Source organism: Amblyomma americanum, chromosome 1 (assembly GCF_052857255.1).
Source record: "Amblyomma americanum isolate KBUSLIRL-KWMA chromosome 1, ASM5285725v1, whole genome shotgun sequence".
In the NCBI taxonomy this organism is placed as follows: domain Eukaryota; kingdom Metazoa; phylum Arthropoda; class Arachnida; order Ixodida; family Ixodidae; genus Amblyomma; species Amblyomma americanum.
Window position 1 is genome coordinate 143,620,190 of NC_135497.1, and position 24,771 is coordinate 143,644,960.

A 24,771-nucleotide genomic window follows, 5' to 3' on the forward strand; every position below is an offset into this window, starting at 1 on the left:
GTTTGTCCGATATATACGCAACCACAGGTTAACGGAATTCGATACACGACGTTGGTAGCGCATTGGACGTAATGATAATCGTGCTTCTTTTCACATGACTCTACTAGAAAGCTTACCGGGGGCGGAAAAAAGAACCTTTACGTCATATCTGTGGCCTATCTTTTTCAAGTTGTGGGAAATTCTATGGATATATGGTATGACCTTCATGCTCTGTCTTGGGATTGGGTGGCTCGAAGTCTTCTTGTTGCCTTTTTTTACCTTCTGTAGAAGACTGACTGTGACACTGGTGATGACGTCAGCAGTGTCACAGTCATATTCCCTGCGTTCATTGTTCACCTCATAAATCTTCAGTTTCTCTTTTTTTTGGTTTTATGTTTTGAGTACCATATCAGTTTGACAGAATATCTGGTTGTACCCTTGGCGGCGACATGCTGGTATGAACTGCGCACGTGGTTTATCTTTCTTTTTGTTTTGTAATCTTTCTGTTGGCCAACACTGGTATATATTCAAGTTGCCTGCTCTTAATAAACCAGTTGGAAGTTGCGTTCTGTTCTTGTCGTATGTGTTACTTTGTTGTGTCCTGTGTTCTTTGCGCAAGTACATTCTTTGTTAGTAAAAGTGCAGCGCTACGGCGGGTGAAAGCTCGAGGAATGGGGAGGAACTAATCGTCCACAGTTTTCAACTTATGGGCCGATAAAGCATATCGGATTGCTAGTGCAAGATAGGACGACGTGATGCACGACGCGAATCAGCTTTCTCGCACGACGAACCTCCAGATACCGAGGAAACTCCGGATACCTTAGAAATTCACTATAGCTGCTTTGAATATGGCAAATGCGATACGAGAGCTCTGCGAGCGCATGCATAGACGTTTTCCTCGAGCTACAAACGAAACTTACGCTTAGCATAAGCTATAAAATTTTGCTTCTTATTTTACTATTTATTCATGTGCGCGCATTCTGCTTGATCGGAGTGGCTCTTGGCGTGGAATTTGCTGTGTTCGCCAGGTTCTGATCGACCTACAATGTGAAAATTCAAATAATTTGGGAAATAACACTGCTCGGCTTTGTCGACATTCTAGCGTCGTTGAACCGGCGCTGAAACGACACACTTGTCGAAATTCGCGAAAATGAAAACAGAAAAAAAAAAACCGTCGTGCGTGCTACTACCAGAGTCCTGTGCTTCTTCAAGCGCGGCACGACGTGAACGCTGAAGGCGACTGGCGGCAGCTTTTTGTCGTTTTTTGCGCGAAGTGATGTTTCAGTACGTTGTCCGGATCAACGTTACGTTGGTCCGGGTGATACGCATCTGAAAATGGCCCCCTGCGTTCAACTTCCGATCCCAAGCGCACGGAACATGGAGGCTTCCTCCATGACACGGAATATCGCGCCACTACGCTAACTACGCTGGGAGAACCAGTTGCAGCTTCCGTGCAACACCCTCTAAATATGTTCCGTGCCGCATCTCTTTGACGTCACGGCCTGACACTTCTGGTTGAAAGAACCATTTCGCTAGTCTAGCCACCTTAATTTCGCTATGGACTGGCTTTAAAATTGTCACAATGTTATCAAACTTATGACTAAAAATATTTTTCATACCTAGCAGCAGTCAAGAAAGAAGCATTATTATTATTATGTTGGAGCCGTAGTGGCCGTAGCCGTATTCCGTACCATAGCCGTACGCATGGTCGTAGCCGTACGTGATGGTGGAAGCTGTGAGCTGTGTGAGCTAGTGTTTGCGAAAGCTGTGAACTTGTTTAGAACCTGCAGTTTATGTGGAGCTATGGAGCCTGTAATGTTGTTAGGTGCACGCGTGAAGCATTTAGTCGTTGACTCTGGCGGCTTCATAAAAAATGCGGCACTGCACGTAAGCACTGGCGTCTTTTTTTCAGCAACTTTAATGCGGATGGATTTGGTCGCATAAGCATGCTTGTTTCGTCCCCCAGGAAATCGGGAAGGAAATTTACACACTACCTGAGGTTGTGAATGAAATAAAAGACAAGGCAACGAAACAGAGGCTGCAGGTCCTTCCGTACACGATCAACTATCGAGTGCCATCTCCTGAAGCGGTAAAGATAAGTGAGTAAAAAGAGTGCTGTTATCCACGTGCTGTAGAGTCCTGACACTTGTGGTTCGTTTGTGCCTACAGTAAGCGATTTCTCCAAGCTCACTGGAGACTACCCGAGTTTGTCGGCTGTTGACATCAAAGTCCTGGCTCTCACATATATGCTGGAAAAGGAGCATGTGGGAACCGACCACCTTTGCAAGAAACCCAAATGCATGGAGGTGATATCCTGGTCCTCACTTTACCGCTGTGCAGCATGTTTTGTGCGTGTGTTAAACTTTTTTGTGGTCGAACGTGGGTCCTGGTACCATTTTGTGTGGCTTTCATTACTTTCTACGCATTAGTCGCGAACAGTAGCGTACCAGCTAAGCCTGCTGAAACCTTGTTTATTTTTTTTTTGTAGGTGCAGGGAACCGGTGCCCCAAGAGATGCAGTCGCTTCACCTGGCTTTTTTGGGGCTCTTACCATTGTAAGTGTCATCAGAATGCCATTCTGTTCAGCAGATGGTTGGTTTCTAGCAAGCGCTATGACCTGGGGACACAGCTTAATTGCTTCCTGTTGTGTCATTTCTTTTCCGTGTCCCTTTCTTTCAGGGTTTGCTGTCTGTCGACATATATCTGCTCCTATTGCATGGCGTGCTGCTGTGCAGCAATAGCTCGTTTATAGACAAGTACACTGCTTTGTGCCCCAGGGGTGCAGGCTGAGGCAACACTATTTTTGTTCTTTTTTGTGCCGTTATTGCAGAAGGTGGATCACGATTTGCTATTTAAATAATTCGGTTCTCAGCTGCTAATTCATATCAGTATCTTGTTTATATAACTTCAACTCTTACCTAGTTTTAGCAAGTCAAGTCTATAGTCTGTAATGCTAACTCCTTGTTAGGACATCTAAGCTGTAACTTTTCCTGATTTCTTAATTAAAACTGCAAATGTATGAAATGTTAGCTCAAATTGAACTTGAATACACTACTGCAGTATGAGACACTTGCTCTGACACATGTAAATTTGCTTGAACATTTGCAAAACTATGCTGCATTTCATTTTGCATAACTGAAGCTGCGCAGCTAGTGTACCATCAGTGAAAAGTTAGTTGCAGCTGCCTTCTCTTGCCTCTTGCTTTAAATCCTCTTGCTTTAAGCCTCTTGCTTTTTCAGGAAATCTGTTTCCCCAGCTTTAGTTTGCACCCTGAGCTAATTCTCTACTGTCACATTTCCTCTTGCACTGGTCATGGTCATAAAGGCAGAATAATTTCATGCCAGACTAAAAGTTCTTTTCAGTTTCCTTAGATTTTGCAAGATTGGAACCACCTTCCTGGTCCTACAACCAACATTCCAGATCTCTAGTTTCACACCGCAATATATAATTTAGTATGATGAGCATCCAACTTAAGTGGACATTGTATAATCTCGCACCGTTTAATTGCTTTTGCTAACTTTTGTATTGTATTTGTGATTTCTCATCCTCTCCCCTGTGTGAAACTGCCTGGCCTTCATGGTCTGTTAAAATGAACAAAGGGAAAAACACAGCGCATGTCAAAAAATGGCACATTTCCTTCATTCCGCTAGTAACAGGAACAGTCATTGACATGTTTTAAAAAAGCCTGAGACCGTAGACCATACCTGGAAATGGTTTTAAGACCATGAGGGATGACACAATAATTGTTTGATGCCTGTTTCTGTGTAATACACACTTTTATGTCTAGCATCGTTTGAACTATTTGTGCAATCTTAGAAAATTTCAGGAAATTTTTGTGGTTTTGATTTGACATTGTATGGTTACTGAAATGATGTGCAATGCCTTTTATGCACATTATGTAGGAAGAAAACACACAGAAGCCCAAGTCTGTGGAACCCGCTAGTTGTGCGGATGAAACCAGTGAAGATGAAGCAGATTTGGCAGAAGAGGACTCAAGTGATGGTGAATGGATTACCCCAGGCAATATTACAGAGATAAAGAAAGAAATGGGCCTGCTAACACTGGAAGAAGTACCAATTCCAGTTGCATGTATATCAACTGATTTTGCTGTGCAGGTATGGTATACTTTTATCTGATGTGCTTTGATTGGGTTCCTATATATTTTTCAACCAAGTAGTAAGCCAGTAATCTGCCACTTTATCCACCACGGTGGCTCAGTGGTTATGGCGCTCGACTGCTGACCCGAAAAACACAGGTTGGTGGTCGAATTTCGATGGAGGTGAAATTTTAGAGGCCTGTGTACTGTGTGATGTCACTGCACGTTGAAGAACTCTAGGTGGTTGAGATTTCCGGAGCCGTTCATTATGGTGGCCCTCATAGCGAGTCACTTTGGGACATTAAACCCTATAAACCAAGCCACTTTATTTAACTAAACTTTAACCTAACTTTTGCCCTATTGCCCTGTAGTGCATATCTTAACAGGATCTGAATTTCAGTTCTATAAATGTAGTCTAGAGAGTCCAAAAAGCCCACTGAATTTCAGATCCTGAATTCAGATATTGAAAATGGCTGAAAAAGAGCTACCTGAAAGTCTGGGCACAGCCCGGCCTGTAGGCCGGGTTCAGGCTGCGTAGCACTGATTTCGTTTGGGCCTGGGCCGAGCCTGGGTTTTTCCATAGGCACAGACTTAACCCGAACTGGACAGCAAAATTTTCTCTCAGGCACGGGTTGAGTCTGGTCATTTCAAAACGGTAGTGCAAGCTCCCAGCCTCTGAAGAGCTGACTAGAAATCACCTAGTCGTTTGAGTGGGCCTCAAAAAGTAGGCCTATACAGTGCTCTGCTTTGCATGCGTTGCTGAGCGTAGTCTCCTCTTAAAATCTTGTTAAGTTTTGTTGCAGTTTATTGTGAGAATTTTTATGTCTTATGTTAGCACGGAAATATCAAGGCGTTGATGTGGTGCAAGAACACGAGAGAACATTGCAAATTAGTCTGCTCCTCATAAACCATATAATTTTTCTTGAGATTGGATTATATTGTCTGCAGAAATTTTTGGGCTTGAAGCATAGACCAGAATCCAGAGCCGTTCTCCAGCGCAGCCATTTTCCACTGACTGGCGCACCGCGGCATGGGCGTTTCTTTGGGGACCGCAGAGTCAGCAGCTCTGTGGCCACGCCTCCATATAATCGTGATTTCTGTCCTTCGTGCGCTGAAAAACATTGCCTAGCATAATTCCACAGCGTAGTTGTGTTGCAGGAAGTCTTCATCAGAAATGAATTAATGCATTGATCATGGCATTTAGTTTGACATTCATGTTAATTGTGCCGGCGCTTAGCACGTGCTTGTGCTGTCGCTACTGTCTTAGTGCTTCATCGCAGAGAAAACTTTTTTGGTCAGTATCAAGCATTGGATGTATGGCTAGCATGCAGTTCCAATTCTGATGCGCTCTTAATCCTTCCTCCTGGCCATAAAGCACCCCCCACTAATGGGCTTTGTCGTTGCCTGTGTTGTAGTGCGCTAGTAACATCAACAAAACAAATTATCGTTGTGAGCTGAACTGAGCTGCAGGGCTAACAGAAAACAAATTTTGTCATGGTGTATGCTATCTGGCGCATAAAAATGTGTTATTCGTTTCACTTAATTTCTCAAAGCTTGAATGAATATTAGCAGAGAAGCCAACTTCCGAAGCCGAAGTCGCGTTTATTTTATTCGGAAGCCCTCGGCGCGTATGACAGCATTGTGTAGCCGTTTCACCAAGTGTCATAGAATGTAATAAAATCGTGTATACTATATTATGCTGTGATTCAGGCAGACAACAACAATATACTATGGTCTGCCCTTCACCCCGCTGATCCCTCGGACATACATGCGGAAATAGCAACTTAAATTGGTAGTGGTCGTGCTTACATTCCCATACACAAAATGTGTCTAATGGGAACGATAGCAAGCTCAGTGCATGGATGCCGAAGACGTACTGGTGATCGAAAACTCGCTTCGCGTGGACAACCTTCAGTCTGCAGCTGGTCAGTTCGGTTACTGCTTGCACATTACTATACCATCGAGTGAAATCCATAAATCTACATTCTGATGTATAAAACTATGATAGATGGTAGCGCATGTAAAAGATGGCAACAAACAGCACGTCAGTGCAGTCCGCATCCTACCTGGTCGACTACCCTCGGATGTCACCTGAACAAGTAACAATAACCACAGTAGATAACCACAGTAATCAGATAACCGCTGTACAATATGATAGAAGAAAAACATGAGTAATGATGCACCGTGCACATCCACATACGTTGGGTGATGGAGCGCATCAATGACGGAAGCAAAGAACACGTAAACATGCTTTCTCCACGCGGTGCCGGCATGACCTGCAGTCCACTGGGCTGTGTGTGCCGACAGATGGCAACTGGTGTCGAGAGTAGGAGTGCGCCCGCATCCTGGGTGCGAGGGCAAAAGAATCTGGTATGTAAGATATTACTTCCCAAAAATTATCTGAAGTTTGGAAACAGTGCTGGTTAAAGTGTTCTTTAGAAAACATGCAACTTCAAAAATGTCTTGATACATATAAACTGTTCTTTAAGATTCCTTACATGCGCACTAGAAGCCATAAACAGCTGTCTAAAAATGGACTTCTGGAGGAGAGAAAGTTGGGTGAGTTGGTTCGGTTGCATGATTCTACAGCGCAAAACACGAAGACGAAAAGAACGAGGCGAGACAAACACAGTGCTGTGTTTGTCTCACCTCGTTCTTTTTGTCTTTGCCTTTCACGCTGTAGAATCATGTAAAAATGGACCATTGTTACGGATGATTGCTTTAGTACGCTGGTAGGCCTTCGGATATCTGTGGGATGGCGCCGTGCCTGAGTTTCAGCTTCTCGTGTTGCAGCGACACTGCTTCTTCGTTGACCTCAAACACGTCAAGCCGAATTAAATCCGTGGGGCCAAATGCCTCTCGCTGACACAGACATGCTTGGAGTCGAGCTAAATCCACCGCTTTCTTGTCGGGGTATCGCCCGCTTCCGTATTTCACGCTGCTTGGTGTCGCTCGGCAGACAGAACAGCGAGGCCTTTTCCTACGTATCTTGCGTAGACGGAGCGGCAACCCGTCACGCAGCAAGTATTCGGCATCATAGGCTTGCGCATCACATGCACTGTACTTGTTTGTGAACGAAAGCAAAATCAGAAGAGAAAATAGCTGCTGCCACATTCCCGGTGTCCAATTCCGGCTCTAGACTCACGGCCATACAGATAGATGGTCACTTGCTCGCGTCATTGCCGCCACAGGACTCTTAGCGCCACCTTGTGGAGGGCGCAGTCAACATATGAAGCTCTCTCATAGCGTTACGGAGAAGTTTCATGACCATAAAAGCATTGAAGGACTATGGTATAACTTATGATGACCTAATTTCTCAAAGTGATGTAATAGTTGCACATGCGGGCTCATATGTGGCACCTCCTCTCTTAGAACTGCATTTTATTATAATAACTGCGGTGTATAGACAAGTCGTGATATTAAAAATGACTATTTCTTTCAGAATGTTCTGATTCAGATGGGTTTGAAAGCTGTTTCTGTTGATGGAATGGCTATCAAACATGCAAGAACATTTGTCTTGCGCTGCCATGCCTGCTTCACGTAAGCAAATGCATGTTTTTTCTGTTTTTTTTCTGTACCATGATGGGTTGTTTCTGTATAAATAAAAAGAAGAAAACAGACTTACAGATGGCTTAAGGTGGCAACGTTTGGTTGCGGTCATAATACAGTGCACACTTTTGTGATTAAACACCTCTCACACCTTAACTCTTTACTTACTGCAAAAAATGACCAATTTTGAGTGTTTAAAATGAAAAGTTATTTCTTTAAGAAGTGCAAAATGCACTGTACATTGTAAGGCATCACACTGTAGCTTATTGGTTATACTTCCAGATGAAAAAAACACCAGAGTTGTGTGTGCAAAACTTTTCAAAAAGTTATTGGTTAAATATGTTGGTAACACAAAAAAAGAATACATGCAAAACAAAAATAAGCTGCTGCATTGAGCTAGATATTGATTACAAAAAATTTAAATATACAAAACATTGCACATGTTCTTGGCTACAATTCTTGTGTTTTTCAGCGGTGTATATGATACACTGCATTTTCCGGCTTTTCAAGTTAGGGAATATGACCGTTGTACTACTAGAGAAAGCAGTCGCATGAGGACATGAAGTGGAGGTAGACATGGGATGTACTGCACATTACGCTTGTGCAGAGTTCTGTTCTTGTTTTTTTTTTTTTATAGCAGAGCTTGCAGTTCCTCCTTTTCTCCATTTTTTTTTTTCTATGGGTGAAAAGGCATGGGCTTCCTTGTCATTAGCATAATTAAAAATCTGCTAGCGCATTTGGTAAAATATCTTGGCAGTATGTTACAGAGACTCTAAAGCACCAAATAAAACCACTCTCGTCATTTACAAATCAAGTGCACTAGGTAAAATACAACGTGAATGGTGAAGCGAAACTTGCGTGCACGTGCTGATGTCCAGGGGGGGGGGCTTTGAGACGAATTCTCGCAATGGGAACTGAAATCCGACCAATCCTCATGGCTGTCTGTCTCACCAGTGCTGCTCTAAAAAAAAAAAAGATGCATAAGAACTGACAAAGGTGCTCAGTGTAGCCTTTCATTTTCGGGCACACAGATGCCATGATCGCTAGCCGGTGGACTTTGTCCGGTCAGAGTTCCATTTTTCACGTTGCCTCCTTGCATAAAAAATGAAAAAAAAAAAATTGAACCCAAGAGATGGTGTTGAAAGAAGCAAACTAGATGGTGCAGCTTGTCCAGGAGCGCCGTCTTGAATTGTTGGCGGCGTGTTCAAAACGCCACTCATATGTGACCGATGGCTTATGGCACGGTAAGGAGAGAGGTAAGGGGAGGCAGTTGACCCTCATTGTCTGATGATGTGCAGCTCGCCATTTGAAATAATTTTAAAGGCACCTTTCACTGAAAAGGATAGACAGCGCCATAATTATTTCACACTTAAAATTCCAAATGAAGTTTATGTGTAGGTGCAGCCAAAATAATATAGAGCACACTTAAGCGTTTTAACTTTTTTTACGTGTTTTGTAAAGAAAATATGAAGATTTTTTTTTTTTTGTTTTATGTGGGTGTACTGGCAGCATTTCCAGCCACATACATTAAGCCACTCTTAATTTTTTATAGCTAATTGTCATCTCCAGCAAAATTTTAGTCTGGTCTGGCTAGAATGCCTTTCATTGTGCTGGGCTCGTTATAAAACTAATCGTGACAAAGTTTCAAGCTTGCTGGTTACCTAGCTTTGTTACAAGCATTTAAAAACCTCTGTTGCTGACGCATGCACCTGGCAGTGTCTTGCGTAGTTATGCAATTTACCAGATATGATGTGGATATGTAAAACCAAGAGCACTCCTCAAGCCTGCTCCACTATGAGTGCAACGGTTTATGGACGACGTGAAGTGAAAGGCTGGAGGCTAAAATGCAGCTTGGGAGTCCTAAATTTGGGGCTGGGCTAAAGTTATTTGAAATTTCAGGTGCAATTACCATGCCAAAGCACTGTGTAGCAATGGGGGGTCCACGAATGTGCACAAAGCACACGAACGCACACATTTCGTAAGCGCCGCGCATAGCTTTTTTTTTCCGAAGCGGACGACCGGTGATCAGTGTTTGCGAGTGCAAGCAGATGCCCTTTGCGCAGTGAATGTGTCGACACATAAAGCGAAAAGCATTCGTTTCTGTAGTGTTGTCCCCCAGTGCATAAATCTTGCAGTATGAGGTAAAAAGAGGATTCTGGTGTGGGCTAGTTGGTTCATACTTTCTACGACACAGATTGACACAGCGCAGCGTAGACTGAGGTAAAAAGCCTGCACAATTTCCCTAAGTACAAAAAGCTGAAAGCACTCTGGAGCCTATCGCTGTGGATAGAGAATAAAGGGACAGATCTGTTCTGTATGTTTATGTTTATGTATGTTTATGTTCTGTATGTTTATGTTCTGTAGTTTTGTAGATAGGGCGAGGTTAAAGCAGTAAATTAATGCCAGACATGGCTAATTACTGTAATTTAGCAGCAGTCAGCGGGTCTCAATTTTTTCTGAAAACAAATTTGGTTCAGAAGATTGTTCATGCCTGATGCATGTAGCCTGCAAGGACAACATGTGCGATCAGCGCATAAAAATGTGTGTTCACGCACAGCGGAAGTATCAACCTCGTAATAAAATAAGTGTAGGGGATTTTCTGCCATATTTAGCGATATTGAAAGATACTGTATTGTCCGCACCTATAGATAGCGTAATGCGCAAACTTAAGCTTTTAAACATGTACAGCCCGCGGACTGTATACTGGAAATTACACTACATGGAAGCCAATTGGTTAAACAAAGGACCGAAAAAGTCACATCGAAGTGTTTACTTTGTGCCCTGCCTTCCTTTGCGTTTTTTTTTTGTAATTTATCAAATTCTGCAAAACTGCCTCTTGGCAGTCAAAGCAGGAGTGGGTACATTGTTCTTGAACAATCGCCAAGCTGAGTTTAACAGCGGCAAGGAAAGAAAACGTGGGATTGACAATCAGCCACGAGGGAATGCGCACAATCAACAAATAGAAAAAAGAAAGAAGGAATACACTTCGAAAGGCGGACGGCAAAGCAAGAAGCGTTGTAAAGAAATGCTTGCTGCATCATAGATAAGGTGACACAGCCGTTACAAAAGATTCAAGAGGGCATGTCAGGAACCTATGATAGGGTAAGGCGTTCCACTCGGCTATGGTTCGAGGAAAGAATGATGAACGGTAGGCGTTAGTTTTAACCTGCGGCATTACAATTGTCTTGCTGTGCTTGCCTCTCGTTTTCCTGGATTCGTTGAAATGCATGTAAGTATGAATGGTTGTGTGGTTTCAAGCAGTTAGTGGATAACATGGCTACCATTGAAAGGCATCTTATCCTCTACGACGCAACGCTGGGTTTCTTAAGTGTGCGACTGAATCTCTTCGATAGAGACAACAGGGCTGGGAGCTGCACGCTCCTTCATGTGCGCGTTTCTGAGGCACCTCCATCACCACTATGTTCTCTATGACGGCGATGCCGTTGCACCCCCTATAGGTGCTGAAAAGTGCAAATAGAGTACTGCATTCTGATCACTAAGAGACCACTCTCACTAAAAGCAAAGCTTTTTTAAAGTAGAAAAAAAAAACAGGTGTCGGATTTCGCAAGCAAATTGCATGCAGCCATGCCAATTTTTGGCACTGATCCAAGAGACTATGCCATATCACCTTTCCCTTCAAAACAATGGTTGCCCGTTCTTTTTGGTAAGGATGTCAAAAGTTTGAATCGACTGACAGGAAGATTTTTAAATGCACTTTTCTCTCTGGAGAATGTGTCTATTGCTGCCCGACTGACGTCAGCGTAGCCAGAAAGAGGCAGAGAATTAATTTTCACTTTGAACAAAAATTGAATTGAGTTTTCCTCAGTCCCTTACATGGCAGCTCCGGCGATTTTTTTACCACTGTTAGTTAATGGTCGAATGCTGAAGGCTTTCACAGCAGAGTATGCAGCGTGATTTTAAAAAATATTCAAACTATAATTTTAAATAAGAAAAAACAACTGAAATTCTTGCGCGAGGCTTGGAGGCTGCTTTGCGTGACATCAATCATGATGCTGCTCCTGGCAAGTGAGCTGCATTTGCATGCTGCCACGATGCGTCAAAAGCAAATCGGCGACAGTAAGGCAAATACGAAGACCAACCTCAAATCCACGGTTCTTTCATGTTTTCTGACAGTGCAAATGACGACTCGGTAGATAACTTCAGTATAAATGACTTGCTGTTTACCTATGGCCTACCGCCAAGAGGAAAGAGGTCTGATCAGGGCAATGATGGGCGAGCGCAGCCTTTCAGTCTTTTTCCTTTATAAATCAAAGGTAAAGCAAGCATTGTGAGCAGGAGGAGTGCAAAAGTGCCGAGGTGACTGGTAGCCTGTAGACAGAAAACTGCCTTAGAAATGCCAGTTCCTGACACATGACTAGGTAGAAGAAAAATAATTGCCTGGTGTTGACAACAATAACTTGCATACATTTCTAACAAGATGAGGATGAGTGTGGAAGCTTAGGTAGAGCTAAGGCATTAGTGCAACGAGCTCTTCAAAGTCTTTGCTAGAATTTTTGACATTGTGCATGCTGACACCTTGGTGCAAGCAGCGTATTTCTTTAAACAACGGCACCATGAGTATGATGGCAACTGAATGTTATTGAGAGTCCACACAGTAATAATTATAGCAACAATAATGTTTTATTTGCATTGAGTCGGGTGCGGTTTCCTGGGTATGCCTAAGCGGCCGATACCTGCTCTGTGCAAGTAAACTTTCTGTAGTTTAGCCACAAGTATTTTTGTTCCTGTTCACTAGTTGCAGTAATTTACGCAGTGTTAACTAGAATAAGACACCCTGAAACTATCTTCTATACTTACCACTTCTTCATAGGCAGCACCTTGACAAATAGGCAGTGTAACAGGCATTGTGTATTAGAGCATTGCTGGTGCAGCGTCTGACCTCAACAAGCTCCTGCAATATTGTTGCGAAACCAAACACCTTTATTAGGTATGCATTGCCTTTGTAGCCCTTCCGTGTAAAATGTTCCGAGCAGATGTGCCCTTGGAGTTGGGAACAACATAATTGCTGGACAACATAATTCAGCTTCTCTTGTGAAGCTTCTGAAGTGAAGCGCCCTGTTGCTTTGCGAAGGCACTCTCATCGTTTTTTCCGATTGATTCGCATGCATTCCTCAACCCCACAACACACGTCACCACAATCACTTCAGGGGCCGCAAAGGCACGAACTGTGAACCTAGGACTACACCTGAACCCACAAAACCTGTTTGATGCTGGGAGCATGGCTGCAGTTTGTCTGCTCCTTGCCAGGCTGTGCCATGCACGATGTCACCATGCTCAGGGTTGACTGTAAAAATTTTCTGTTTGACAGCATGAATCAGGAGGTTGAGGGGCTGTCTTTAAGGTTTTTTTGTGAGAAGAAAATGGTTCTCAGTCATGTTGTTTGGCACACACTATGTTGACTTGAGAAGAACTTACAATACAAGCTTTATTGATATTTGTGATAATTGAAAATTTGTTGGAGTTGCCCTTTAAGCCTCCACCCTGTGCAGGCCAACTGCGGCAACACGCTGTGTGATGTCCAACTGGACCGTGTTTTTGAAACAGTGGTAGAAGAAAACTATGATGTGCCTTGTTTGAAGTTTGTGCCAGTTATTCAAAAAGTATTTGAAAACTTGAGCATATTGGATTCGTTTTGAATCATCTTGATCATGTACTATTTGGTTAGTTTGGCAAATCAAATAGAATAATATTACACTTGTGATTAAAAAATTTGGTATAGTAGACTCTCATTAATTCCGACTTTCAGGGACAAGAGATTTTTGTTTGAATTATCATAAGTATGCATCAGTATGGTCAGAGAGAAAACATGATTTGCTTTACGAATATCTATGCATAAAATAGTATTTTTGAACCTTTCTTGTGGCAAATGTAGCTGTAAGCATTAGCACAACATAAAATATGGATAAAAGGTGCTGATTTGTTTATTCAACCGGCAGTCTCCAATTTGTTGTGTACGTAGTTGAAAAAGTCATCAATGGGAGTAAAATCATGCTAAATGGGATTTCAGGGGGCTAGATTAAACGCTCATATTATCCAAAAGTTGAAATATCAAATGCCTCCTAAAAACACAAGTAAACATTGTGTCACGTCATAGTAAGTTTAGTTATAAAAAAATGGCAACGGTTGTTGCCATTTGCACAGTTGCAGTTTTGCACAGCTGCCAAAAATGGCAGCTGTGCAGCTACAACAATTCTTGGACGACACTTAAGCTACCCTTAAGAGTACAATGTGAAGCATTGCCGCTTTGTCACACAAGGCCTCCACTATTGCACTGAAAAAACACTCCTCGACGGTGTAGAGTGGTGCGGTGCAACCCTTGCCCGGTTGTGGCGTCCTCTCTCATGTTTGCTGCCCCCTGCGATAATGCATTGTAGCGTGCTTGTCTCATTGCTTCAAGGAGGAATGCTGTAGCCACAAAGTACGCATCTTCATTTGGAGCAGGCCACGAGGCACGTGGCCTGCACATTCAGAGTAGCGCATGCCAGTTTCCATGGCAAACTGCATGGACTCCACAAATGGTCTCCATAGACACCCATGTATGTGCTCGTTGATGGTTTCACTGCCGATCCATGGCTGACTCAAGTTGAGATTAGCAGTTTTCTAGTAGATCTTAAGCTGATTTGAACATAATCAGCCACTCACGTGTGCAACAGTTAAGGGGGGAAGAGGGTCTTAGAAAATTTTTTTTATTAATGAAGTCACAATTATGAAATCTTCAGTGAACATGTATTTTTGCGTGCTGATTCCAAATATTGAATTTAATTTCATGTGCAACAATTTCTTGAGCACTTATGCAATATGTTATATAACTTTTTGTGGAGAGCTTTCAAGAAATCCTGCTGCAGGGAACTTGCTAGAATGTATGCCATTGGTTTCTCTTGACATTAAGCTATGCAATAAAGCTAAAATTATCATCCTGCCTGTCATAGAAGTTGAGTTACAGAATTTTGAAGTTGTCACTTCAGAAACAGGAAGACAAATTTTTCTTTGTTTGTGAAGTACGAAGTTCAAAAGCCTGTAACTAAACTTCTGTGATAGGCAGGATAATAATTTTACCCTTATTGCATAGCTTGTTGTCAAGACAAGCGGACGGCATACATTCTAGCAAGTTCCCTGCAGCAAAATTTCATTAAAGCTCTCCACAAAAAGTTACATAACATGTTACATCAAGACCACAAGGACTTGTTGTACATTAAATTAAATTCCATATTTGGAATCAGCACGCAAAAATACGTTCCCTGAAGGTTTCATGATTGTGACTTCATTAATTAAAAATTTTTTTCTAAGACCAGCTTCCCCCCTTAAGGGGCTCACAATCTTTGCGCAAGGCAGTGCATCGTTTTTCACAAACCCTCCAATGTGTCCCACGTGCATTTCGTTGTGACCTATAGGCGACTTTAGTCACCTTTCTTGTATTGTTTCTTTCGAGGGATGGTGCAGTCAGTTCAATAAACTTCTCCTGTATCCACCATAGTCGCTTTTGTGCAGATGGGTTGTGGTGTACGTTGTAAGCATGACAGCTATCTGTAAACGCATTTAGGAAGTTATTATGCAACAGCTACTGCAAACTGATCTCGACCCTTCTCACCTGCCCTCGCCGTAACCCCCCCTTCACTTTCCACCTTATGCTTTTATTTTTCACTCTTCCAATGCTAGCCCCGCCTATGCCTTTTCACTCTCGCCATCCCTTCGTTTTGTCCATACTTTCATCCTTCGCCGTGCTCTTTTCTTTGCTATAGCTTTGCCGGTTATGCCGACACCGATGACGGCACGCAAGCCAGGAATGGGCGCCTAAGAGCTGGGCTCTAAAAGACCAGCGATGCGTCCACTGGTGTCCGAAAATGCGTGTACTTGAGCTTGGCTGACTGATGTGCAACCGCTAGCTTAGCAAAGCTCGGACAAAGAAACCATGCGGCGACAGGGGCCTTCCAATCTTTTCTGTGCCTGACATTGTGTACACGTCAGAGTTCAGTTTGTGTCATGCAATTCAGGCTAGAGGAGGGATATTTGAATGTTCCCTTGCCATGACGAGGTACGAGCGGTGAATTCTTTACTGACACGGCATTGCTAACTTGATGTATTCGACCTCGACCATCACCTTTTCGCATGCCAGGACAGTTGCAGCAAGACAAACAGTTTTAATTCAGCAGAACTGCGGGACAAATTAAGCGGCTTTAAAGGGGCTATGCAATAGATTGAGATTACGTAAAGCAGACGAGAGATAGGCATTCGATCATTTGTCACCCCAGTGTAAGAATTTTTGAGCTAGCATCAACAACAGTGAAGATATAGACGATTAAAAATTACGCTCCTCCTCTCCCCCCTCAACTCGTACACGAGGAGCACCAGAAAAAAATAAACAGCTCTGGGACTGGTCCCCGCCCATGAATACGTCATCCGCTGACGTTTATTTTCCAACTTCCGGTTGTCGCTCCTAGCCCACCAGCAGCAGCGTCGGCGGCGTGGCGGCATCTCTCCGGTCTCTTTGCCTTCCTGGATTGAGGCACGCGTTGGGTTTTTTTGCTTGTCATATGTGGTAATTAGCAGTAATTAATCCGGACCTCGAGGTGCGACTGCTCGCTTTTACGGCCGCGATGGGCATCGAGCCCTATGCGTGCGCACGAAAAGCCGTGCGAGTGACTCCGGAACTCCCGAGAGAAGGAGGCGGCAGAGGAAAATTGAAACCATATGCGCGAAGGCAATGGCCTGGCTCGCACTTGCCCGAGAAGGTCGCGCGGCGGCACGAGCAGACGATTTTCACAGCTACCGGAAGTGTGTCCGTGACGTCGTGGCTGCCGTGGCTCCAGCGAATGAGAGCGTGTGGTGGCCTGGCGACGTCATTAGTAGTGTGACGTCTTTCTTCAACGATTTTAGTTCCAGAATCGGTCACTACGAGCCCACCAATCGGCCCGCAGATTTTAAAAAACACGGTTTTTAAAAGTTCATAATAAATTGCCGACTCAGTTCTGAAGTCTCATACTTGGTGTGAATGCTTCTTAGCATCATTTCTAAGCATTGAAAACGTTTACAAGTGACTTTTTATTCGTTGCGTAGTCCCTTTAAAATGCATTGAAGGCATAGCTGTCCAGCCAAAATTTTGAATTTTGTTTGAATTAACCAAAAGTAAGAAATTTTCAAGCTTGAGTTATCATGAGCATACTGTATTCGCACACCCCTGTTATAACAGTCGGGAGAAATCTCTTTAGCCACTCCTGCATAGCGTCACTGAAAGATTATGCTCTCATTGCCATCCTAAGTATTTTGGCTGTAAAAAGCACTATGACACATCTGTTAGAAACAAGTGGCTTGCCTGCAGTTGAATTAGAAAAGCTTCAGGAGCAGTCACAGATGTATACGAGTGTGTTTAAAGCAGCACTGTGTACCATAACCCCATCTGGAAAGGTGCCAACCACTCTTTGTTGCCCTTTCATTCATAGCTGCGCTGCTAGGATTAATTTCTGACCATATATCTAACTTCTGTAGAAGATTTATTACCAGTTAAAAGGTAGTGAAAGACTGTTTTTTTCTTTTTTTTTCTAAGTCGGTCACCTTAACCCTCTAGCGGACTTGGATGAGCCAGGCTTGTCATAAGCAGATTGTCATTTCTGGCTCCTGACAAGTCCAGGTGGTTGTGTGCTGCCTGGCACTCTGTATCTGGTTTAAGGCGGGTAGGGCTCATCCAGGGTATTTTTTTGGTTTTCTGACAGATGACAGCATAGGTACTCAATGACCATTGTGTGCCATCTTTGGAAAAAAAAAGTGCCCGTTCGGTAGTTAAGGTGGAATGAGACATCGAAAATGGTTTTAATAGTTGGCTTTAAAGCAGTTGTAATAAAAGCTACGGCCATGAAATTTGCTAGCAATCTTCTAAATACATACTCCTTGCATTAGCACTAAAAACGATTGAAATTTTGTCGTGTTTTTACAAATTTTTTTACTAATGTACCTTGTTTTTATCCACAAAATCTTTTAATATACTACTAGTCTACTAATATCTACTGAATGCAGTGTGTTGAAATTTTGCATGAGAGTAGAAACTGTTGTTCTACACAACTGGCACCAGAAGTATGCACTTTGAACAAAAAATAGACATAATTTTTTTATCTCTGTGCAAAATTTCCACCCAAGATTGGTTTTTTTAAATCATAAAAATAGAAATTAGGCTTTTGATTTTGATGCCAGTCATGTAAAAGGCATTTGTGGAAACCTGGGGAAAATGTTGTTTGCTCATGAGTAATCGTTCCTGAGCAAAAGGTATATAAACCTCCAAAAATGCTGTTTTGAGAAAAATGCAGATAAAGCATCTGAAAGCTCGCACCTTCCCGCTCGACGTTACCACGAAAAAGGATGAAAAGAGCATTTTTGAAGTCACGAATAGCCAAGTGTAATATGTTTTCTGAAAGCTCACAAAATACCCTGTCAGAACTTTGGTAAATCTGAAAATTAAAAAAAAAAGTTGGGTGAGGAAATCGCAAATTGAACGTAAAAACTTTCACCTTTGTGCTCGATGTTACCACGAAAAAGGATAAAAAAAGTATTTCTGATGACTCGTATACCCAAGTATGATATGCTTTCTGAAAGCTAAAGAATTGCTTAATCAACAGGGTGCAAAATCTAAGAATTGATTTTTTTGAGTAAACAAAATCTTACCCCGCCTTAAAAGGGCCCCAACCATGCTGTTATCAAAAATGTCAGACATCATCAAGCGAATGAGCTTCTGTGAAAATTTCCTCTGAGGACTTCTTGATAGCAGGGTCACAGCCATTGCAATTAAGCAATTTTGCTGCACTTCTCTTGGCTGTGCTTCCTCCTCAGGCAGTTTCCCATGCCTGCCGGGGTGACTAGCCTCGTGAAATTTCCCTTTTGGCTCCCCACTAGTCGGAGGCGCGGAGCAGCATCAGAACCTGCCCTGTGGCATGTGTACACCAGTACCTTTCACCTGGGTGTGGTGGATCACAGCGCACTCTGTTATGCTGAAACACGATTATCACAGCTGTGGTGTGGGGCATGGTAACGTGAGAGAAGTACATTGAAATGTACTCTTTGTAGCAGCATGTGCAGGCCGTCGTTATGAAGGGCAACCCAAAAATGAGCTAGCAAATGGATGAAGTCCAAGTGCAAAACAATGCATAGGCCTCAAAGAAATAATCTCACAGCTTGCTCACATTGGAGCAATAGCTATGAGTGTGAGGCGGCAGCTTCTAGAGGTGTGCCTTACTCGTGTGCTTGCGTGCCAACCACACAGGTTTGAAAGGCTGCTTCATGCTCCTTTCGTCCATTCTGCTGCTAACAGGTTGTGAGATAGTGAGAAACTGTTCCTCTTCACGTTTGAAAATCAGTGACGGAATGAAAGAGCTCAACTGCAGGGCGCAGGCAACGAGACAAAAGGGAGGCCCGTCACCTATCACAGGATGGTCATGCAATGAATTCTCGGCCTAGGGCTTAGCATGGGTGCGTCTTTGCCAAGTAGATCTTGGATGGAGGCTTGTAGTTGGTTTGACATCTCTCATTCAATTCTTTCATTTCACAGATTACAGATTACACAGGAGAGGGCAAGAGAAGGACGCGCATTCACATGTTAGCAATGTAGTGATTGTTAGTTATGCTTGCATGTGACTGTGTCCTATTCTTGTCCTAACCTGTGTAATTTATACATGCACAAGAATTGAATGGGAGGCACTTTTGCCATCACCAGCAAAGGAAGAAAGATTGGCTGGTGAAAAGGGAGTGCGAACTAGCTTTGGTTTGATTTTTTTTCTATCTTTCACAGCATGCATGCTTACGTTTTGCTAAGGTGATCGTAACTGTTCGAACTGCACACTGTGGTTGTTCATGTAGAATGTCAATACCTGGTCTAGCCTACACATCTATTCTGTATATTACCTCATCAAACTGCAATTGCATAGTGGCTGTCTTTTGGAATGACGCAATGAGCTACTTTGTAAAAGGCATTTTTTCAAGTGCTTTGTGCAGCTGAAGATTGAGTCAAAAGCGTAAATGTTATGTAAAGGCGTCCCTGTTTTTTTTTTTTTTTTTCACAGTGGTGTTGCTGATGTGTACTTCCTTTTTGCAGCATCACAAAGGTGATGACGAAACAGTTTTGTCCTGCCTGTGGAAATAAGACACTGAAACGTGTCTCAGTGTCCGTAGAGGAAGATGGCTCTACCAAGCTTTATATCAACTACAAAAGACCAATAAATGTCCGTGGAACACGGGTAAGATATGGGGATGTATGATTTTGTCACTCATACCAAGGAATACATTTACAGAAGGTGCTCCAAATGTACGTTACAGGATTCTTCAGAAGAATCTACAAATCTTTATCTCCTTCAGTTTTGCTTAATACCAGGTATTGGGTTTAAAAGTGTACATCACATCTAAGTAGTAGATTGTTACGGGAAAAAAAAATTGTTTGTGATGAAATGGTGCAGTTGTTCTCCAACTGTGGCAGTTGTATTTTGCAGTGATCATACTTGTGCCACTTGTGCCAGCTCTATTGTTGTGTTCTAATGCGTCTCATTATTACATTGGAAAAAGGTTCATTATAATATATTCAACAAAGAACTTTATTGGTCAAGACAAAACCTATGCTAAAACTGGATTTGGTGCAGTGATTTATAGCTTCACATCAGTTTATTGGATGAAAATGTGCATATCCAGAGCCTATAGTTCATCTCTGAAGTTGTTTGCAGTGGAGTGGAAGCTGTGAGTGTGAGGCGACAGCTTTGAGAGTTGTGAGGTTGGCTGATGAACATGTGAGAGCAGCACCCTTATGAAAGCTGTCCCAGTGCGCTTGTAGCTTCTACTTCACTGCGAACAACTTGTGAGATGGGGTATAAACACAATCACTCAGTACCTTGAAAGCCGCCTAAAGGAGGTGTAACCTGAAAGCTGAAATAAATACTGGTGAGTAATATTTAATTGCAAACAGGTGCTGAAAGATGGTCCAAAGAATCCTTCGTGGGACTTTTCTAAGCATATCTCTTTTGGAAAAAATAATCACAAAAAAGACACACACACACACAGTCACAGACACAATGACCGTGCAGGGGTACCCAGCTGTAAGCAACCGGTGTTTGGGAAAAAGATTACTGGACAAGAATACTGTTAAACGTCTAGTGGTTTTGTATGTTCATAAGGTTGCCGATCATGTGAAGAAAGTGGAAAATCAACATGGCATGCCAGTGGTGTTCTTCACTCTGATGAAGCTTGCCCAACTTTGCTCACGCATTTCATGCGTTGAAAAAAAGAGTGGATGCAAAAAGAAGCATGCTAAGCAGTTTGTCAACCGCAGTACCGGGGTCATTTACGAGATTCCGTTGACCTGCGGGAAGGCCTACACAGGTCAGACTGGGCAATGCGTAAATGATTGGGCGGGGCATCATTTGCGGGCATTAAAGGGTGTAGGGACAAATTTAGCAGTACACTGTGCGAACTGCAGCGTGTGCGAGCCAAGGCTGAGTGAGATAAGATTCTTAGGCACAGATTGCAATAAGACAGCACGTGAAATGTTTGAAACGTTTCATTTTAGAAAGAGGGGAGATGGGTGCATTAGTGGTAGATTTGTGAAGCTCTTGAGGAAAGAAATCAAGTGCCTTGCTTGTTTTAGTAAACGTTTTTAGTAACTGGTTACTGTGTCATTTTACAGTAGTTTGTACTGCGCATGTCTTGGTTTCCGTATATATTTGCTGGCCTGGCTGCAATTCAACAGATGAGAGTAGCGCTTGTCCAGTGTGTTTCTCGGACTTTTCGTGTGTGTGTCTTTTTTGTGCTATTATTTCTTCCAAAAGCTATGCACCACCTTGCCCAACACTGCAAGTTTTGTTGAGTATATCTCTATCAAGTCTCTTGTTTGCTTTAGTAAAACTGTGGTTTTCATACCCTGTTACAAATAGATGTAACAGATATTTAGTGAGTGACAAGACTACAGACATATTTCTTGCATGTTTTGCTGGTTTTTATGCTGAAAACAGAACTTTGAAGTTCAGTGATGCTGGCAAAATAGAAACTTTTTGGAGTTGTCCTTTAAGCGTCAAAGAATTGCAGTGAAGTAAATGCTTTCTACTGTTTTCTACTGCAGACATATCTAGAGCTGTCATTGCTAATTGCATAGACACAAAAATTCCCATGTATTTTCTTACTGAGTTTTGCTGTCGGTTAAAACAGCAGTCATTTAACATTGGGCCATGGTCCGCAGTAGTATTACTCTGCTGGCCAATCACGACAGTGAATAAAGTCAGCTTTTTTTATCAAGCAATCTAGCAACATAAAAATTCCTAAGGTTATCATTGTCTTCTGTTAGTGTTTTGTTTAGGTAACAAGAAAAGCTTTAGTAACGAACTAGTTTTTTATTGCGGAGGAATTCTGTGTGGCAGACCTGAATGTGGGCGGAGCTATGTGAGCGGAGCTTCACTGCAGACTTTTTGTATCCAACTTTAGGACACATTCTTTCCACTTTCGGGTTGCATGATGTATTTCATTGTAATTTCAGATAACAAAACATTGCGTTAACAAAGTAAAAATGCACAAGAGTACGTTTGCATACGAGGTGTAAAATTATATTTACACTCGAGGGAAGGATTCAAAAAGCGACCCAGCTGCCTTGTATTGCCACTGAATACACTGGGTTATTAGGCACTGACCACATAATCTGAGGAAGTTTAGTAGGGATATTAACATGATAGCGTTAAGGAGCTTGTGTCGCAGAAAATCCGTCACCGTCGTTGGTGTTGTTGACCATGAGGGAAAAATTCTCAGAGAAGCAACCTGGGAGGCAGCTGGGCCATCTGGGTCACGTGATCTTGCGGCGTCCTCACAACCTGCCCACTGAATTTTGAGCAAACTGTGCACCATGGCAGGTGGCAGTTAAATTAATGACTGGTCACGAGTGGTTGCTTGGGGTTGCTCGGGAACAGCAGCACGGGTCGCACAAGCCCCACCGGTGGCAGCACCTGCCATCGCAGAGCAATGGCATTTCGCTTAACTGCTGCACCACTGTACCAGGAGTGGTATGAGGATTCGCAGGGATCTATGAATGTTAAGGAGAGAATGACCAATTCTGCATATATGGACATTAACCCACTGTGCTATCGCATCATACCCTTAAGGCGGAGCTTAAGTGTCTCCTCCAATTTTTTCACTGTGAATTACTGTATTTACTCGTGTAATTTGTGCAATTTTTTCTTTAAATTAATGCTTCAAAAAGGAAGTGTGGAAATTATGTGAAGATTTTGCAAACACGTCCTAAAACACTCTACAAAGGTCATAATGCGCATATGTACTGTATATTGCCACCTATACATCGACCCCCTAACTTGCATCCCTAGCCGACCAAAAAAAAGTTCGCTCCATATATATAAGATGCATACCCCCCCTCCTGCCCTGTCCCACATTATGTAGTTTCCTGCGGGATGGCATTGCAGTCTGTGTGCACCTGAAAGCAATAAGTGCGCAACAAAACAGTTGCAAAGCCAGTAGTCAACAGAAAATGGAGATAAAAGGAGATGGAACAGTGCCCTCACGTGCGGCTCGGCTGACTAGCAACAAAGCAAACAGCAAACTGTTCGGCAGTTTTGGATTCCGGCATGTGCCGTAAGGAGTTTTCTCTCGCAACTGTTCGTTTGGGAAAGCAACTGCTAGTATGGGCGAGCCAGGTAAATGGCACGCAATTCGTCCATTTGCCACTCGCACCTTTTTGCGGCTGCACAGGGCGACATGGCTGCACCGGTCTTTCCAAGCCTGCCTTTCATGCACCCGCATGCATGCTGCTGGTCTGGCACATCAGAAAGCGTAAAAAATGCGAGTAAAAGCTTTTTTTTTAGAAACCCTGGTGATAAATTACGCTAGTAAATATGGTAATTCTATTATGGATATGGTTAGTCTTCTGGCTCATCATTGACTGCTTCTTTTTTTTACATGTTACAGTACTCGCTTCCAACGCCCAAAGGAGGGAAGCATTCAACTGATCCCATTTTGTGTGAAGACCAGCCAGTACCGCAGAATCGTTTGTCGAAAATGGCTATGAGCCAGGTTGATGTTCTTGACGCAGACTATCTGTCAAGAAACTCTCCTTTTAAGATCAACGATGTGTACTCTCGCTCTGCCCATCTCAACATGCGAGCTGGTCGTCAAGGGTCTCGAAATCCTAATCAAGTGAAGCGCAACACTGGCAATCACAAGAAACGGAGCAAATAAATTTTTCACTGAAAAGACGGAGTGACAAAAAGAATGGGCCTGTATTTGTTTTGTTAAAAAAATGTATGCCACTTAAAAAGTTCGTAAGCAAGAAGCATTATATTATTGTTCTGAAAATGCATACATCAGCCAAGTGTGATGTGTGCTGGTATGTTAATGCTTAGTGTGGGAAAGTAAAAATGTTTATTTTCATATGCAGAATAAGTACTGAGAACACATATTTTTCATGTAATGAGGCAAGCTAGAAAGTAGCAAAGGTATAAATGCCAGTAATGTCTGCCTGATTGCAGCCATATGGCTACAGCTGCAGGGTTATAAAATTTTTTCTTGGTCTGGGACTTGAGTTTGGGGTTCTTGGTCTGGGACTTGAGTTTGGGGCCACCCCCTTGCTGGGGGCAGTGTTTCTACTAACGCAGCTGACAAAGCAGGCCAGAGGTTGCTAGGTCGTGAAGCGAGAATGATGCTAGTCCTAATTGCTTAGAGCAATCCCCTCAGGTGAGTTGGCTGCAAGCAAGGAACAAGAAACGCGGCACCTGGGAGCATAGCAGCTGCAGGACTCTTGTATTGGGCCTGTGTCGCAACATAAGCGAGCGGCTTCAAAATGCCCTGTGCTCTTTCTGCTTGTGTGTGCTATGTTAATCGCACGCGGGGAATGCTGGCTGAGGACAGAGCTTTAATTTGAGCATATGTGCTGTGTAATAATGGGCAAGCCTTAGAATTGTCACTGTCAACAGCATTTTCTGGGTAAAAATGTACGTAAAGTGTTTTGGAAACGGCCTTTCCAAGGTACCCCATAAAAGGGATTCCTTTGAAGCAGTTAGATTTTTATCTAGCGTTTATTACCTGGCATAATTGTTTCCAAATTTGTTGCAAGATGGGCAAGCCACGTCTAGAAATAGAGCTCCTCCAGACAGCTCCAAAATGCCAATATGG

At 42.9% G+C, this 24,771-nt stretch overlaps 1 protein-coding gene across 1 annotated transcript; it reads left to right on the forward strand.

Moving 5' to 3' along the window:
* The first annotated feature begins 1,663 nt into the window (after positions 1–1,663).
* Positions 1,664–23,872, forward strand: LOC144113795 (RNA-binding protein NOB1). Its single transcript, XM_077647130.1, has 8 exons — positions 1,664–1,866; positions 1,946–2,078; positions 2,149–2,285; positions 2,468–2,533; positions 3,881–4,093; positions 7,517–7,614; positions 19,718–19,859; positions 23,569–23,872. Exons 1-8 carry the CDS (start codon positions 1,684–1,686, stop codon positions 23,836–23,838), a joined length of 1,242 nt encoding a protein of 413 aa, XP_077503256.1. The 5' UTR covers positions 1,664–1,683; the 3' UTR covers positions 23,839–23,872.
* Positions 23,873–24,771: the final 899 nt, after the last annotated feature.